Here is a 15,594-nt window from a genome sequence, read left to right as displayed (position 1 = left end):
AGTTACTTCGAGGCTTCCTCGCCCTTCTGAGATGTTTCAAAAACTAAATTAAAAAGAAGGCGAGTAAAGTCGGAAGGTCATAACTAGCAAGTTGGTTAGCGGAACATGCTAAATAAATAATGCGTTTATTTTATATTTAGTGTGACTGACCTCGAGTTCAGCCCCCCATGCAAATGCGTGGTTTGAATAGTGATAAACATCGCCGTTTTCTCTAGGGGACACCCAGATGTTCCAGCTTGCGCTGGGTCTACTCTGTGGGCCGAGAATAGAGAAGCTCCCCTGGGCGCCGACCACGTGACCCAGGCCTCGCTCAGCACACGGCCGAAGTGTCACAGAGGTGTGAAGTGATCTTGCGTGGAAACCATAGCCAGATGTTCCGTTTGGGTGTCTGACCGAGGAGCACGCTGGACTCTTCAATCCAAATTCCACGTCCACTAATAACCGGAAATAAAAAATAACGCAAATAAAAAGTTCAAAGAACGTGTTTCTGAAGTTGCTGAAAACGGAACTTGGGCAAATGAACAGTGTAGCAAGACGTACGGCCAGTAATTAAAGAGACATAACATGCGTTGTACTCTGGGTTATTTTGGGATAATGGAATTATGGGTTTGGTGCCAGGCAAACTGACCTACTTAATCAGCAGTTTATGACAAACATCAAACAGCCATAGTAAAGACATAAAAGTGAATTAACATCATCCAAAATGAGACATAATTATCAAAATGAACAAATTACTAGTTGCTGATTAGATTTTGGTGAATGATTACGAAAGATTTAGGTCCTGCTTACTGACTGGATGGGACAAAGAGGATTGAAGTGTTTGACCTGGATGTATGTATGTGTGTGTGTGTGTGTGTGTGTGTGGGGGGGGGGGTCTCTAGTTTTCTACTTCCTCATTTAAGTGTCAATGAGAAACAACTGGCAAGTGAAACCACACTCATTCTAACAGAACACACCACTCCACTCCAAGATTGAATACCTTTATTTACACTTGTATGAAATAAAATGAAACGTAAATTGATTTTTAACCATCAGGATAAGGGTATTTTTCTAACAAATGACGCCTAAATTACATAACTTGTGTATGCAGAGTTCATAGAGAATAGTTTATTTTCATATCATAGAAAACCTGAACCAAAAAGTACAGTTGCATACAATCCAGAGATTAAAGGTCTGAAATTCAATGTGCAGACAAACAAAATGCTTAATAGACTGGTAACAAGACTATAAAAATGAAGAGGTTTTTTTTCACAACTAGTGAATATGGTTTGTATTGAAGGCACATGTCATGCGCTGCCAGTTTAAAACAGCGGGCAGCGTAGCGTTCGCCACAGAGCCCCCGCACGTCGCAGAGGCAGATACTGTCATACTGCAGTCACACCCCTTGCAATTCCCACCCCCAGAACTGTCCCTGGTACTTTCTCCCCATCTCACAGGTAAGCCCTATCTATTCTGTTTGACAGGTTCTCCTTATAAATGCACAGTGTAAGGTGTCATGACCTTTCAGCAGTCTGCAAGTGAATTCTTAAGATTGTTTTCCGAAACAAATTAAATGTCCCCCCCCCCCCCCCCACCCCAGTACCTCTCCACCTGCTCAGTCACCCAGTGTTTTTAGGGTGCTACATTCTGGTCCCTCAGAGTTACACACAAAACCAACCCCCCCTCCACCGTATAAGCCTCATCAGTATAGTCTGGGATGATGAACAAATCATCCACCCCCCCCCCCCCCACCGCTTCAATCGCTCATCACTTCCACAACTGTAAAGCCAAATTGTCCTTGGATAAATTATGGACTAAACGAAAACAGCAGTGAAAGGACAATGACGCGTGACAGTCTGACTCATTTTCAAAGGAAACTTTATATTTAAGGCATCCTTTAAAATAGCACAGGTTCCAGAAAAATGATGTATATATAAATTACATATATACACACAAATTTGTTTAGATTTTTCCTGGGATTACACAACACAAACATACAGTGTGACACCCTTCTGTGACCCTGACCAGCACAATGAAGCGGGTAGAAAGCCAGACTCAAACGGTCTTGGAAAGCAGAAATTTAGAACCAAATTCACAGGAAGGTGAGGGTGGAGTGAAGTAAGGGGGGGGGGGGGGCAAGAGGAAGAGAAGGAGAGAGTTTACAGTCAGCATCGGTCTGCTCTGCGTCCCTTAGTGAACATCTCAGCCCTCCTGCCCGAAGTCCTCTGTGAACTTCTTCAGCTTGTCCAAGTCTTGCTCATTCACCGTGGGCTTGGTGTTCGCAAGGGACCGCAGCATGTCCGGCTGAAAAAAGAGGGGGGGGGCAGGCAAAATGTAGTAACGTCGGAGACCGGCACCGGCGTGGCCGAGTCACCATGCAGGTATCTGCATTATGGGTCAGATGCATTGTTGTTAAAAATCGGTTTACCGGTATAAATTGGTCAGAAGGCTCTTTTCTGTTGAAGTTTACATTATTTATATTTTTTATAGCAGGTACTTTTACCAAAGCGATGTATAATTAAGAAGGCAGGGTAAGACATAAGACAGCCCATGGAATAACTGGACATTAAGGGCTTTGCTCAGCAGCCCAGCGGTGAAATTACTCTGCCAGCCCTGGTATTTGAACTTGAGGCCTTCTGATCACAAGCACAACTTCTTAACCCTCTGAGCCACACACTGCCCCCCCCCCCCCAGGTTATAAGTAGGCTTGACTGCATGAAACGGTATAGATCGTTCGAGATCGGTTAAGGAATCACTTTACAAATAACAATGAGTGAAAGACTTTCTTCCTCACCATGCTGACGACCGGTTCCAAGAGCTTCTCACTAGGAACATCCATCCAGGTCATTTCGAGGGCATTCGGATCTCCCGGAGAACAGGGGGTCAGCAGGTCATCTATGAGGACGTCGGGGTCATCCCTCGATGGCCCTCGTACCTGAAGACAGAGGAGGAGTTTCACGGTGAGCCCAAATACGGGAGCATCGAGCAAGCCTAATGAGTTTGGGAGATCGAGGTCAAAGGTCGACGGGCCACCCAAGGCGAGGAGCCGGCTCTAACGCACCTTCTTGAAGTGAGTGGCGGACTGCACTTTTCTGACGGGCTGCATGAGCGCATCGCGCACAATGATGCTGATGTCAGCACCTGAGTACCCCTCCGTCTTCTTGCCCAGGGTCATGAAATCCGAGTCGGTGAGGCTGTTGGGCGTGGTGCCCAGGTGCAGCTTGAACATGAAGGAGCGGGCGTGCTCCTCTGGCAGCGGGATGTAGATGCGCTTCTCGAACCTGCGACACACGGGGGAGACAGCATTGCCAGACTGCCACCCGATCGGCAGGTTCCCCCCACCCCTCTCAAATTCTTGTGTTTATTTAGTATCTGCTATGCAACATTCACCCAAAATGACTCATGTCCACGTTCCAACCAAGAGATTAACCAGTAACACAATCAGACTGATCCATGACAGGCAGCTTTCATTTATAACCTTAAAATTCCATTTATCAAATACTTTTGCTATTATGCTACTTTTAAACAAATGACCATACAAATTTATTTCAAATTACGCACTATTTTCTATCCCTTGAAATGCTAGTTAAATATGAACAGAGATAATAAACAGTTTAGTAAATCTCTGAACCCCGTGACCCTGAATAGGACAAGTGGGTATAAAAAAAAAATTGACGGACGGATCTTTAAACATGCAATGTTGTGGGTCACAGCAAAGCTCAACAGGACACCCAGTCAGAGGGGATGTCTGAGGAGATGAACCATGCAAGCAAGACTTGAGAAACTGACCTTCTTCTGATGGCGGAGTCCAGGGTCCAGGGGATGTTAGTGGCTCCCAGGACTAGGATCCCTTCGTTGTCGTTTCCAACACCTGGCGGCAGATTAACCCATGAGATGTACAGCCGACGTTCGATATAAGTCACGCACAAACCAAGACCACATGGTATTATTCATCTGGCTGAGCTTCTCTAAGCAACACAGAGTGCAACCAGTTAAGTGATGATAGGACACTTCAATTTGAATGATCTAGATCTACTGAAAACAACAGTGGTGAAAAGGCAGATAACAGTATTGGATAAACAGGCAGACAGGTAAGCACTACGATTAGTGAAGAGGTGACACTGCATTGGGAACCCCCTCCACGCCCCCCCCCACCTTGCATCTGCACCAGGAACTCCGTCTTAATCCGACGGGCCGCTTCGCTCTCATTTTCGCTCCGCGAGCCGCACAGGGAGTCGATCTCGTCGATGAAGATGATGGAGGGCTTGTGCTCTCGTGCCAGGGTGAAGAGGCTTTTCACCAGCCTGTGTGGGTGGGGACAGGAAAGGGGGGGGGGGGGCAATCGGCTCAGAAACACATGACTTTCAATCCAGGCGATTACGGTATTACAGATCCATCAATGCAAATAGTCCTTCAAAATGAGCCGCACTTTTCGCTCTCCCCGAGCCATTTGGACACCAGATCTGAGGAGGAGATGGAGAAGAAGGTGGAGTTGTTGGCCTCTGTAGCCACGGCTTTGGCGAGGTAGGACTTCCCCGTCCCCGGTGGTCCAAACAGCAGGATACCTCTCCAGGGGGTCCTCTTCCCTGGGCAGGACAGCGACAGTCTCACACGCACGAAGCCCACACATCCATTAAAAAAAAACCCAAAGACTGCTTATGGCCTTAAGGCCAAAAAGATACTCCCTCAAGGCCAAAAAGATACTCCCTCATGACACTACCGCGTGAAGGTGGTTTGGGATAAGCAGTCTGGGGGCCACAGCGCCATCTGCAGGCAGAATTTCCTAACGCCCACCCCTAGGTACCTGTGAACAGGTGTGGAAACTTAATGGGCAGGATAACAGCCTCCTTCAGTGCTTCCTTGGCCCCTTCCAGCCCAGCGACGTCGTTCCACTTGATATTAGGCTTCTCCATGATAATGGCTCCTGCAGTTGACACAAAACGGGAGGAGATGTGTAAACTGATGACCACATCTGCCGAAATGCGTGTGATGCAAACCACAGAGCGTTACGGTGTGCAGAGTGCTGTAAAGCCTCCCATATCCAGCTGCGCTACGCACCCTGTAGTTGGTTTTGGAATTTCTTCTTCTCAGGATCTTCTCCTTCATCGCTCTCATTCCTACAGAAGAGAAGAGAGTTTAATGTACTGCATTAAAGGTAACGACACAGAATGTGCCAGTATTCAAAGGACAGCAAATGATAAGGCCAATCTTGACACCCAAACTAACCGTGCATGATCTACCTCCCTCCCATGCATTTACATTTAACATTGCAGAACCCTGATTAGCTTGTTGGAAGCACCTATTTGGAGATTCTCATCTACTACAGAACAACTACAGACAGAAACATGTCCTCACAGCTAATGCTAGCACCAATGCTAATGGAAACCCAGCCAGACGGGTCTTTTCTATTGACCACTCAATGACCTTTGACACAAACAGGCCCACAATGCCCCTATGAGAGCATTTTATGCTTTAATCATAGACGTTAAGCCTGGGGCCTTGAGTCCATTAGATACACATGAACATGTGGAGGGCGAAGCCAGCATCTCCTCACCCTTTGTCATCGGACTGGGACTCCTTCACCGGCTTGGCGGGTGGGGCCTTCTCCTTCTTCTTCAGGTACTCCTTCAGCTTCTCTGCCCGATCCAGGTACTCGGCACACTTCCCCCGGATGCTCTGCTTGCTCTTCTCCCCTTGGGCTTCGTCTGTGGGACGGGGACAACGATTAAGATCCGCGGACGGCGGCACAGTAACACGGCAAGCATTAGGCAAAGTATAACCAAAAAAAAAAAACAACCTAATTCAAAACAAAGTTAATTCTTGCAGGAAGACCTTGAAATATATCATTATAATTAGGGGTGCACCGATCGATCGGCGCACCGATCTATCGGCCTCGATCACGTTAATTTGAGGGGATCAGAAATCGACCATATTCCCATGAGATCCACCGATCTTAGTTATATGCTTTTAAATCAGCCTTTTCTCCCATTCCCGAGAGAGGTGCAGTGCAGGCTGCCTCCCTCCCGCCCGCCCAATACATTTTTACAAAATTAGAGAAATTAAAGTCTGGAAGAAAAAATATGATTTTGTAGTTCAAACAGCAATGCTCATTTATATGTTCATTTATATTTGAGGACACTACCTCATGTTTTGTGAGTATTCATATCAATTTACTCAATAAAAATGGAAACATTGAAGTAATTGTCTTTTAGTTATGAAAGAAACAAGATCGGCAAAAAAAAAAATCGAGATGGGCAGGTAAGGTTGTCTAAGGATCGGTGATCGTTGATCGGCCAGAAAACTGCAATCGGTGCACCCCTAATTATAATTACAGCTCTATGAATACATACAGATTGACTGCTTTCCATAAGGACATCAGACAGGCAGAAAGGCAATCTAAGGCATCTGCTAGGCCATATCTCCGATCAGACAGCAACACGGCCTGGGGGAGAGAGGGTGGTGACCACAGTGCCAAGCCGCTCGCTTACACTTCACGACGTGGAGGAAGTACTGCACAGCATGCTGGTAGAGGCGGAGAGCTTCTTCATAATTCTGGGCTTTGTCTTCCTGGGCAGCCTTACTGGCCAGATCTATAGCTTTCTAAAAATGACAAACACACACATACATGAGAGAGAGCCAAGACAGTGAACCTACTGAGGCCTGTTTAATTAAACCCCTCCCATGACCGCATTTCCAAGCAGCCTTAACCTGTATTGATATTGACACCAAAACATTTAATTTGTTTATTTCATTTTTATGCACTTATTAAATCACTCTGAATCATTACAGGCCGCTCAGCTCTAACCAGTTGTATATCGCATGTTAGTAAATATTTACAGAGATTCATAGATTTCACATCTTCCATTGGGAAATGGAGGTTTAAACTGAAGTCACATGATGGAAATAAATATAATATAAAATATATCATAATATAAAAAAATCATCTTTCAAAAGACCTTTCAAAGCTTATGCCATACCCTTCTGAGATGAAAACATTTCTTGTTCCTAAAATTAGAGCTTCTAATAAAAATGGTAGTTTAAACTTATTAACTCTGCTCTGGAAAAGAATCCTCTCACTTGTACAACTCATTAAGCCATAAAACTTTATCTGAAATAAAGTGTTAAATGGTCATTTTTATTTGGATATTTACCGAAGGGGACGCCCTTCATACCATTAACTACCCGGGGCATGTATTGTTAATGCATTGGGTTAACCAATGCAGTGCTTAAAAAAAAAAAAAAAAAAGGTATGAGATACACCTGCCGGGTAAAGTGACTGAACAACATCCACGTTTTGGAGGTGCAGATCACAATTTTAACAAATACCAAACGTTTATTAAGCGGAAAATCGCGGACAGCTGTCTCTCCAAACAAATATCCCAGCAGGTTAACCTGACGACAGGCCAGGAAACTGATCCCCAAACCCAACCGCTGAGTTCCTAGCTTGGGCGGGCGGGCCCTGAGACTGCTCACCGATTTTTTTTAGTGGTCACCAAATTAGGGTTTATTGGCATTTTTCTTATTTTTTCTAAGTATATAAATGACGAGCGGCTCGACAGTCCGGGGCATTGTCACCAGAGGACAATACAGCAATTAAAGGGTTTCAGTAACTTCCCTGACACTTCGTCCATCGACCGACATCTGGCCAGCGCGGTAATAATACCCCAAAATAAGCGCATCGAGGGACGGCTTCTGACTAATTGCGCCCATCAAGAGCGAAACACGGAGACGCGGTGACAATGAGTTCCTCCCGACGGCATTACCGTCTCTTACCTGCAGATTATTGCTGGTAGCCATAAGGGCTGGGGGAGAAAAACGATCCAAAAGAAAACAGCTCTCAAGACTACGGAAGTTCAAAAACAGCCCGATTTACTGTTTTATTATTGCACCACCCGGCATATACAGTCGACCAAATGGTATATTCGATATGCCGGCGTACTTTTGTAATATATCTATATTTTTTTCCAGTTTTCGAGTATCGTTTACTGTCGCTATATGTTAGAGAAAAACTTCCGCATTATAACGCTCAACGTCACTTCCGCCTTATCTCACACGTGATCACAAGAATGTCGTGACGTTTTTTGTGAAACACACCCTGGCGCACCCTTTTCGTTCTTTCACGGTCTTAAATATATTTATATGTCCTGCAATTCTCGAGGTTCGTATGGATGTTAAGTGTTTTAGTTATTTTTATACTTGCATGTGTTAATATCACAGCTCTCAGAATCTAAACCGATTTTATTTGTTTATGGGTTATGGTTTGGCGTAATGCTAAGACGTCATTAGTTTGTGCGTAGTTGTCGTGGAAATGTTACCTGAGCGGTCTGTTACATTTCAGAAACAGTGTTGTAAAAGAAATAAATATTCTGCGTTTAATCCGCAGCCGATTTGACTCTGGCAATAAAATGTGAACCATAAAACCTTTCGGGCAGTCCTCATGCTTATATTACACCGTGATATCTAAACTAACAATTAATTTGTTGTTTTATATAATTTCCACACCCAAAACATCCACCAGCCCGATCCCAGGGTAAGATGTGCATCTACATAAGTCAATAAGAATTTATAAAGACCTCTTTCTTCTCAGAATACTCCTTCAGCTCCTCCACTCTGTCCAGGTATTCCTTGCACTTGTCTCGTATTTTTTGGTTCCCCTCCTTACCCTGTGGTTCCCCTATATTGAAGGAAACATGATAGAAATACGTTTTTACAGTTTCCTTCAGACCCATGACATTATTTAAATACTATACCATACGAATTGTGCTAAAATCAGAGGGGCTTTGTTAGAATGAAAAGAAAATCTAGGCAGTGTTCCTATTCACTTTTCTTAAATGGATCTTAAGTTTTTAATTTTTTTTACAGTCATTAATGATAATTTTCTAAAAGGAATTTAAAAAAAAAGAATTATTCATTGGACACTTACGCTTTAATATGTGCAGAAAGAAGCGAACAGCTTGCTGATACAAGCGAACGGCTTCCTCATAATTTTCGGCCTGGTCCTCCTCCGAAGCCCTATTTGCTATGGCTATCGCTTTCTGAAAGAGTGACCACACAGAGAAGGTGACCTGCGTGTTGTCAAGCCGCATATCACCTACAATCAACAGAATCCCAAATCTTCAAAGTCAACAAAAACATCAGAATTGTCAAGTGTCAAACCAAGTGGGCTTTATTGTCATGTCGTCCATATACAGGTACACAGTGACATGAAACAGAATTTCCCAAGATCACATTGCAATAGTTAATGGACTAGAAAAATATCAAGAATGTTCCAGGCAGTGGTGCAGTGATACCTTGGTAGGCGGGTGCACTGTTACTCCGTATAACTGCGTATGTAAACTTCTTCTCTAACTGATTTGCATTTCTGACAGTTTTTAGGAGGGTATACGGTAGATCAATTTTTAGAGGTAGGTTTACATCATACCCACTACTACACCTCTGTTTCAGGGTCGAGTCCCAGAAGGGTCACAAATCGCTACAAAATATGATAATCACACAGGAGAATATTCACCTGCAGTACTCCTTTCCATTTTCCATAACTACTTACAGTATGTAGTACAAGGAGATAGTGAGCCTATTCCAGAAGCACAGGTTACAGGACAGGGGACACCATAGGTGAGATGCAAGCACATTACAGGAGACATGCAATTGGCATTTTAGAAACACCAAGTCACCTACCCTAAGTGCTTGTTTTAGGACTGCAGGAGGAAACCAGGGGGCTGTTTTTCACGAAGCAGGATTTCTCAGTTAACTGGGTTAACTTAAGCAAGAAGTCATGATTGTCCGATAAGAGTTTAGGTAAGGGTTATTCCATTTGGACAGTCATGACATCTAGCTTAAAAACCATTCCTGGTTTATTGTCGTTATGTCCAAAACGTTATTGTTCTCTGTTCATACTTAAATGTTGTCACTATAGTGACTTTAAAACAACATTGTAAATGTTTACTTCCAACTGTACTTTATCTGCACTGGTGATTGCATTTACTGAACCTTCATCTGCTTCATCTGTTTGTGGTGTCTCATTTATGTACATCATGGTGTTATTTTGTCATGTCCTGTGTCTATAGTTACACCTCAGTTTACATTTCTTGTTACTTGTGTGTGTATGCACCGTTTGGGATTGCTGCAAAAGTTTTGTTATACTCTGTACAATGACAATAAAGAACTCTAATCTAATTAGTTAACCCAGCTACCTGAGAAATCCTGCTTTGTGGAACACCCCCAAGAGTGTCCATGGGAAATATTTAGCAAGTCCAAACGCAAAACGCCAAGGCAGAAATCAAATCCTCATCCCTGTGGGCGTGAGCACACGTTAGTGTCCACTGCGCAAACATCTGCGGGAGAATCTGCATGAATTAAATACGGTACGAGTGTGGGTTGTGATGCTGATTAGACTGATTAGAAGTAAGTGCATGATTTTCCTGTCAGAAACATTAAAGGCACACCGCAAGTAAGTATCTGAGGCATTATTCCCGACAAACGCTGAGAAACGTTGCAAGAAAATCTACAATCAGTATCTATTCTGACCAGATATCTTAATATGGACAATAAAACACATGCAATCAAGCATATTTTAGACTTCATCTGTTAGTCCACTTATATTGACTTTTTCTATTAACATCTGTGCAGCAAGCATTAAGGATTATGTGAAAAGTAAAAATTATGTAGAATATTAACATATGAATAACTGACAGTAAATCATAGTTCAAGCGCGATGTACAGTTCGCAAATGAATTCATACTACAATGAAGTTTACTATAAATGGTTTATAATCGCAGTTCCTTCAGATATATGTGCTTGAGTTATACATGTTATAGCCAAATTAAAAAAAGTTATTGTTCTCCGTTCGTCAGTGCGGTGACCACACTCAGCTGAGCACAGCCAACCAAAACACATGAGTTGGCAGTATCAACTTTAGTAAGTCCCACAGACGTGTTCCGGTTTAACCATGTATGAAACACAAATAAAAGCACAATTTGTGTCTGTTACAATATATATAGGTGATTTGTTCTCCAGTTTCGGTTTTTATACTGTTCCCAAAATGTTTTCCGGAACCAGTTTTTTAGTAGCGATTTCAGTGTGGCGCTTGGACAGCTGCCTGGGAATGAATTGAAATCTTATGTCGATGGAACATAAGGACAACACTTCTTGTACATATAATCAGTTTACACTCTTCGCGAAATCAATGTAAGAACCCAACAAAAACAGATGACTAGACGTCTATCGAGGTTTCGACGCCGTTTTATTAATCACGGTTTTACCTGCAGATTGGTAGGCTCCATTTTGAGGAGGTCTGGCGAACTGGGCCGTCTCGTACTCAGTTTCGTTTATGTTTCTCGGTTAGTCCTTCACTGTGTATCGTCTTTACTTGGCGTCTAAACCCGGTCCCATGTGATGTAAAAAAATGACAACAATTTGTCGGTTACACGCCTTGCTTGTCATACTGACCCACTTGTAGTGAACTCGTGAAAAAGCGAGGACAGTCTGCAATTCAGCTGTAGTTTTATAGTCATTGTAAAGTATGTATAATAATAATAATAATAATAATTATTATTATTATTATTAGCAATAACGATAGCAGTAATAAGGACAAGAAGCGATTTTCTTGCGACATTACAATTTATAACCATGTAAATATTAATTAGTATTAATAATAACAATAATAATAATAAATATTATTATTTTAATTATGTCCTTTATTATATTATTTTATGCTGTACGCTTTAAATATTCTTTAGCTACACAGTATCACTCGTTTCGAATTATTTTCACTAAACAGCTGACGTATTCTCATAATACGTATAAAGACGTAGTTTGTGTTTCATGTTCCGGTGGCAGTCCCACATTCTGACCTCTAGAGGTCATACTCGCTTGCAATTCTTTACGAAAGCACTAATGTTAATGCTACGGTATAACGTATATCTTACCATCTGTAATTTACCAAGCGTTTTCATTCCGACGTTATGAATGACTTCAATGAATTAAAATAAGGTGCACTATTCCATAAACCTAGGGTAAATGTTTGTGGTTTCTTTAAGATCTATGGTTTTGTTATGGAGAAATGTATGACATTTGGCTGACTTATTCTTACAAAAATCTTTTTTTTTTCTATTTGTGCTTCTTTAATTTTGAGTTCTGTTACTCAAAATATTTTACATGAATGTGATGGCAGAATTACAATACAGAACAATAGCTGTCTTACAGAGGCATTTCTTAAGGGGTGCGTATCTCGTATGACTATGAAACATATACCAAAAGATGATCAAGTTGCCTTCAAGCATCAATCTTCATCTGAACCGACGCACCATTCGTAATTCAAAAACCAGCGTGAATCTTCAGCAAAATACTAACGGACAAAAATATGGTCGTCAAACGATACTTGCAGATACTTTTTGTATAATGGTACTCGCTGGTGGCTCTCACATACTTGGTGCCCTAGGCGAAATCTGAGCCAGCTGCTCAGATGTGCAGTTGTGCAGACGCCCCTTGGCACCCCGTGAACGATGCAACCCTGAGCAATTGCCCCTCTTGCATCTGCCAGGATCTGCCTTGTGGTGGCACTTCTGTTGGAAATATTTCCCAAGCAGCTTCACTAAACCTCAACTGGGAGTCCATTTTCATAAGAATGCTACCAACATTAATAACTGCAGCTCAAAGATAAATGTGCATAATTTGAGACACAGAAATTTCCAACTTCCCATCCATATCAAAGATATATAGTTTGACTCCAAGGAAGCCAGTTTAAATCCCAAGAGGGGCCTTGGTATAACACAGTCAACGAAGGTACTGCCTCTGAATTGCTCTAGTAAAATATCTAGTTGTAAAATGGGTTTAACTCTTAAATGTGCGTGATTACATTTTCCGAATAAATCTGAATGCTGACTTTTTCAATATTACCAAAAATGTCATTGAAAACTGGGGGTGAATTCGGGTAAAGTGGGACAGGGTTTGAAAACACGATTGTGCTTCTGCCCTGCAGACAAAGTGTCAGTCAATGCAATCGGTGCCGAGACCTTGCTGTAGAAACGCATGACCAAAACATTAAATAATTCCTGTGTTACGACATTGTTTCAGGGAAATTGCGACAATGTTAAAAGGCTATTTTAGATGAAATGTATCACTCGTGTTTCTATATAACCTGATAAAGCCAGGGACCTCACCTTTATGTCAGCACTGAACCACAGAGATGTTTCAGAATAATTAAGTTTAAAATATTCTTTGAAATATGTCATTAGGGTCGAAAGCAAGGATCTACACTAATGAAACTGTGTCCTAAATTCACTGAAAAATAGTTTTGTGTCAACTACCACAAAATGGTCAACTATGCTTTGTAAAAGTATCATACACTTAATATCTTCAGAAAAAGAAAGTAGACACCTTGAGGAATTCAGAAAGTGGGTTATTGTTTTAATATTGATGACAAGAACGTGACCACAAGATAGAATTACAAAAAGCGTTCCAATATAGCTGAATTCAGGCCTATTATCATGAAGCAGAGTGTGATAAAATAGTTATAAATAATAAATTAATAAAAATCTCTTTGCTACATCTTAACTGGTCTAATGGGCTTCAGAACTGACTCACAGTACATTGAACAACCAGCAAATCTTAAATATATTAAATAAGCAATTTCACTTTTAATTGCTTTTAAGTTCCTGTTCCCCTTGTGTTCAGGTGAGTTACCTTTGGGCCCTCTAGCGCCATCCCACAGTCCAGAGACCTGCAGTTTAGGTAGATTGCTGTTAGCGTTTGAGTACGTGAGGCAGGGGCGCCGTAAGGGGGAGGAAAGCTAGGACGATTCCAAGGGCCCCTGAGTGACAGGGGCCCTAAAAAATTAGGAAAATAACTGGATTGGTTTGGACTGGGGGGCCTAATATGATATGCTTTCATGGGGCCCAAAATCTCTAGCAATGCCCCTGACGTGAGGTGTGTGCTCTGTGATAAATTTATTCTTTCTGGGGTGTCTGCCTTTTACCCTGCTCCTCGTGAAACGTCTGAGTATGAGGGGGGGGGGGGGGTCTGGAACATGCGCACCAGTAGCAATAATTTTGAACAAAGTGAAAGTGTTTTATTTTCTGAAGCTCCTGGTTGGTCCTGGATCTGTTACCTGCTGGAGGGCGCGATCGTGCAGCTGAAGTTAGGGTGTGGCGGCGCTCGCAGTGTGTCTAGGGCGAGTCCGCCTTTGAAGCTCTGACGGTCATTTTCCGTTCCGGAGTGGATCGCAGTTATGGCCGTTTATGTGTATTTACGCAAGTAATTCGAGTCCTGAGGCAACTAACAAGGCGAACTAACAAATATGTTATGACAACATATCTTGCCACAATGATAACTGCTATTCAAGCATTCAATTAACACTTCCTACGGTTTTTCCTGCACCGCAAGGCCTATTTGCCAGCTACAATTACCAGAATTATTACGCTCGAGAAGTATTCAATTACAGAAGGTATCCAGTGCACTTTTGGAAATAGAAGAGTTGAAGAAAACGATTATAGAAGTATAATTAACTTGACTCTCATAACCATATATGTTCGTACAGTTTATCCTAATAAAGAAATTTACTGTATCTGACATACCGTATAGCTACCTTGCATTATGCCCTATGCTGTCTGGATAGACAGATGAAGATGGATGGAAATATACAGTTTAAATAGCCTACTGTTACCGTTTAAATCGTCTTCCAACTATTTGATAGAGTGGCCAGTAGGTTACTGTGTAACTTGGTATGGCACATATTTGGGACAAATGCACATCATAATGTAAATGCACAATTAAATAGCCTACTCCACATCGATAAACAAACTTCTGTTGGGCTCTTACGGAAGTTGTTGCAGCCTCCCTATTCTCCTTTATATGAAACTTAAAACGAGCGTAAACCCTCGGGAAAGGTATGCCTTAAAGTTTTGATCCAATTTAAAGAAAAGAATACGTTCGTCAAGTAGGCAGCTGTCCGCCGCTTTCTGCACTTTGTGCAGCGCCAGCTCTCTTCAGTGGACTTTCGCTGATACTTGATACCCGGGAGGTAACACCAGTTAAGGGGTGGAATAACCGCATGAGCGGCGTTTCTCGCAGCAGACCATGGTATCCAAGCGGGACTGGGCGACCACACGGGGGAACACTCAGACGTCCAGAACCGCGATTTATTATGCCCGGACTGCGAAGAGCGGGGGAGGCGCTCCGCAGATGTATGGGGATCTAATATGAATCGCAGCTTGGCTTCGGCGCTGATAAGGATCTCTGGTGTGGAACATGGCGCAGCGGACCAGCAGCGCTCCGGTCCGGTCCCTGTCCTTGGCGGTGATTCTCATGCTGCTCTCACTCGGCGCTGTGCACTCGCAGGTTAACGAGGTTTCGAGCTTTAGTCTCAGCCCCCCGTACTTCAACCTGGCGGAGGGGGCTGCGATCTCCGCCACGGCGACGTGCGGCGAGGACGAGAACGGGAATCCCAGGAAGGACCTGTACTGCAAACTGGTCGGAGGACCGACCACGGGACCCCCGAGCCAGACTATACAGGTAATAATGCGCGCGTCTTTTTTGTTTTGCATTTCATCTCCGGATACAGTTTACAGCGCCGTATTTCCCGGTTTAGACTGTTCGTGTCAGTATTATAGTACTGTTTTT

General features: G+C 42.9%; 2 protein-coding genes across 5 annotated transcripts in view; one reads left to right on the top strand and one right to left on the bottom strand.

Annotated features, from left to right (window-relative positions):
- Positions 1-966: 966 nt before the first annotated feature.
- On the bottom strand, positions 967-11,464 carry vps4b (vacuolar protein sorting 4 homolog B). Of its 2 annotated transcripts, XM_023815730.2 has the most exons (13): positions 11,238-11,464; positions 8,903-9,014; positions 8,553-8,653; positions 6,468-6,579; positions 5,534-5,684; positions 5,038-5,096; positions 4,784-4,903; positions 4,409-4,565; positions 4,135-4,283; positions 3,769-3,850; positions 3,041-3,260; positions 2,774-2,914; positions 967-2,283 (listed from the first exon to the last, which is right to left on the bottom strand). In XM_023815730.2, the coding sequence occupies exons 1-13, from the start codon at positions 11,256-11,258 to the stop codon at positions 2,182-2,184; spliced, it is 1,527 nt and encodes a 508-aa protein (XP_023671498.1). In that variant the 5' UTR covers positions 11,259-11,464; the 3' UTR covers positions 967-2,181. The 2 variants fall into 2 exon arrangements, with proteins under 2 accessions (XP_023671498.1, XP_023671499.1); XM_023815731.2 differs by lacking the exons at positions 8,553-8,653; positions 8,903-9,014; positions 11,238-11,464 and adding an exon at positions 7,753-8,032.
- A 3,525-nt stretch (positions 11,465-14,989) lies between these two features.
- Positions 14,990-15,594, top strand: part of LOC111845899 (laminin subunit alpha-3) — a 57,700-nt gene continuing 57,095 nt past the window's right edge. For 2 of the 3 annotated variants that reach the window (XM_072711222.1, XM_072711221.1), the window contains exon 1: positions 14,990-15,486. In XM_072711222.1, coding sequence (XP_072567323.1) covers positions 15,223-15,486 — 264 coding nt within the window. In that variant the 5' untranslated portion in view covers positions 14,990-15,222. The remainder of the gene's footprint in view (positions 15,487-15,594) is intronic. The other variant, XM_072711223.1, reaches the window with a different exon arrangement.

This window comes from Paramormyrops kingsleyae, chromosome 4, assembly GCF_048594095.1.
Source record: "Paramormyrops kingsleyae isolate MSU_618 chromosome 4, PKINGS_0.4, whole genome shotgun sequence".
NCBI lineage: Eukaryota > Metazoa > Chordata > Actinopteri > Osteoglossiformes > Mormyridae > Paramormyrops > Paramormyrops kingsleyae.
The sequence above is the reverse complement of the archived record's forward strand: the minus strand, read 5'-3'. Positions and strand labels throughout refer to the sequence as shown.

Bases quoted from the DNA above. Each gene is read 5' to 3' on its own strand.
- vps4b (XM_023815730.2), bottom strand. From the start codon at position 11,258: ATGGAGCCTACCAATCTGCAG. The intron at 8,654-8,902 runs GTAAGTGTCCAA...CCTTCAATATAG, and splicing joins CTTTCTGCACATATTAAAGC to GGGAACCACAGGGTAAGGAG. The intron at 3,851-4,134 runs GTGGGGGGGGGC...ATCTGCCGCCAG, and splicing joins GTTCCTGGTGCAGATGCAAG to GTGTTGGAAACGACAACGAA.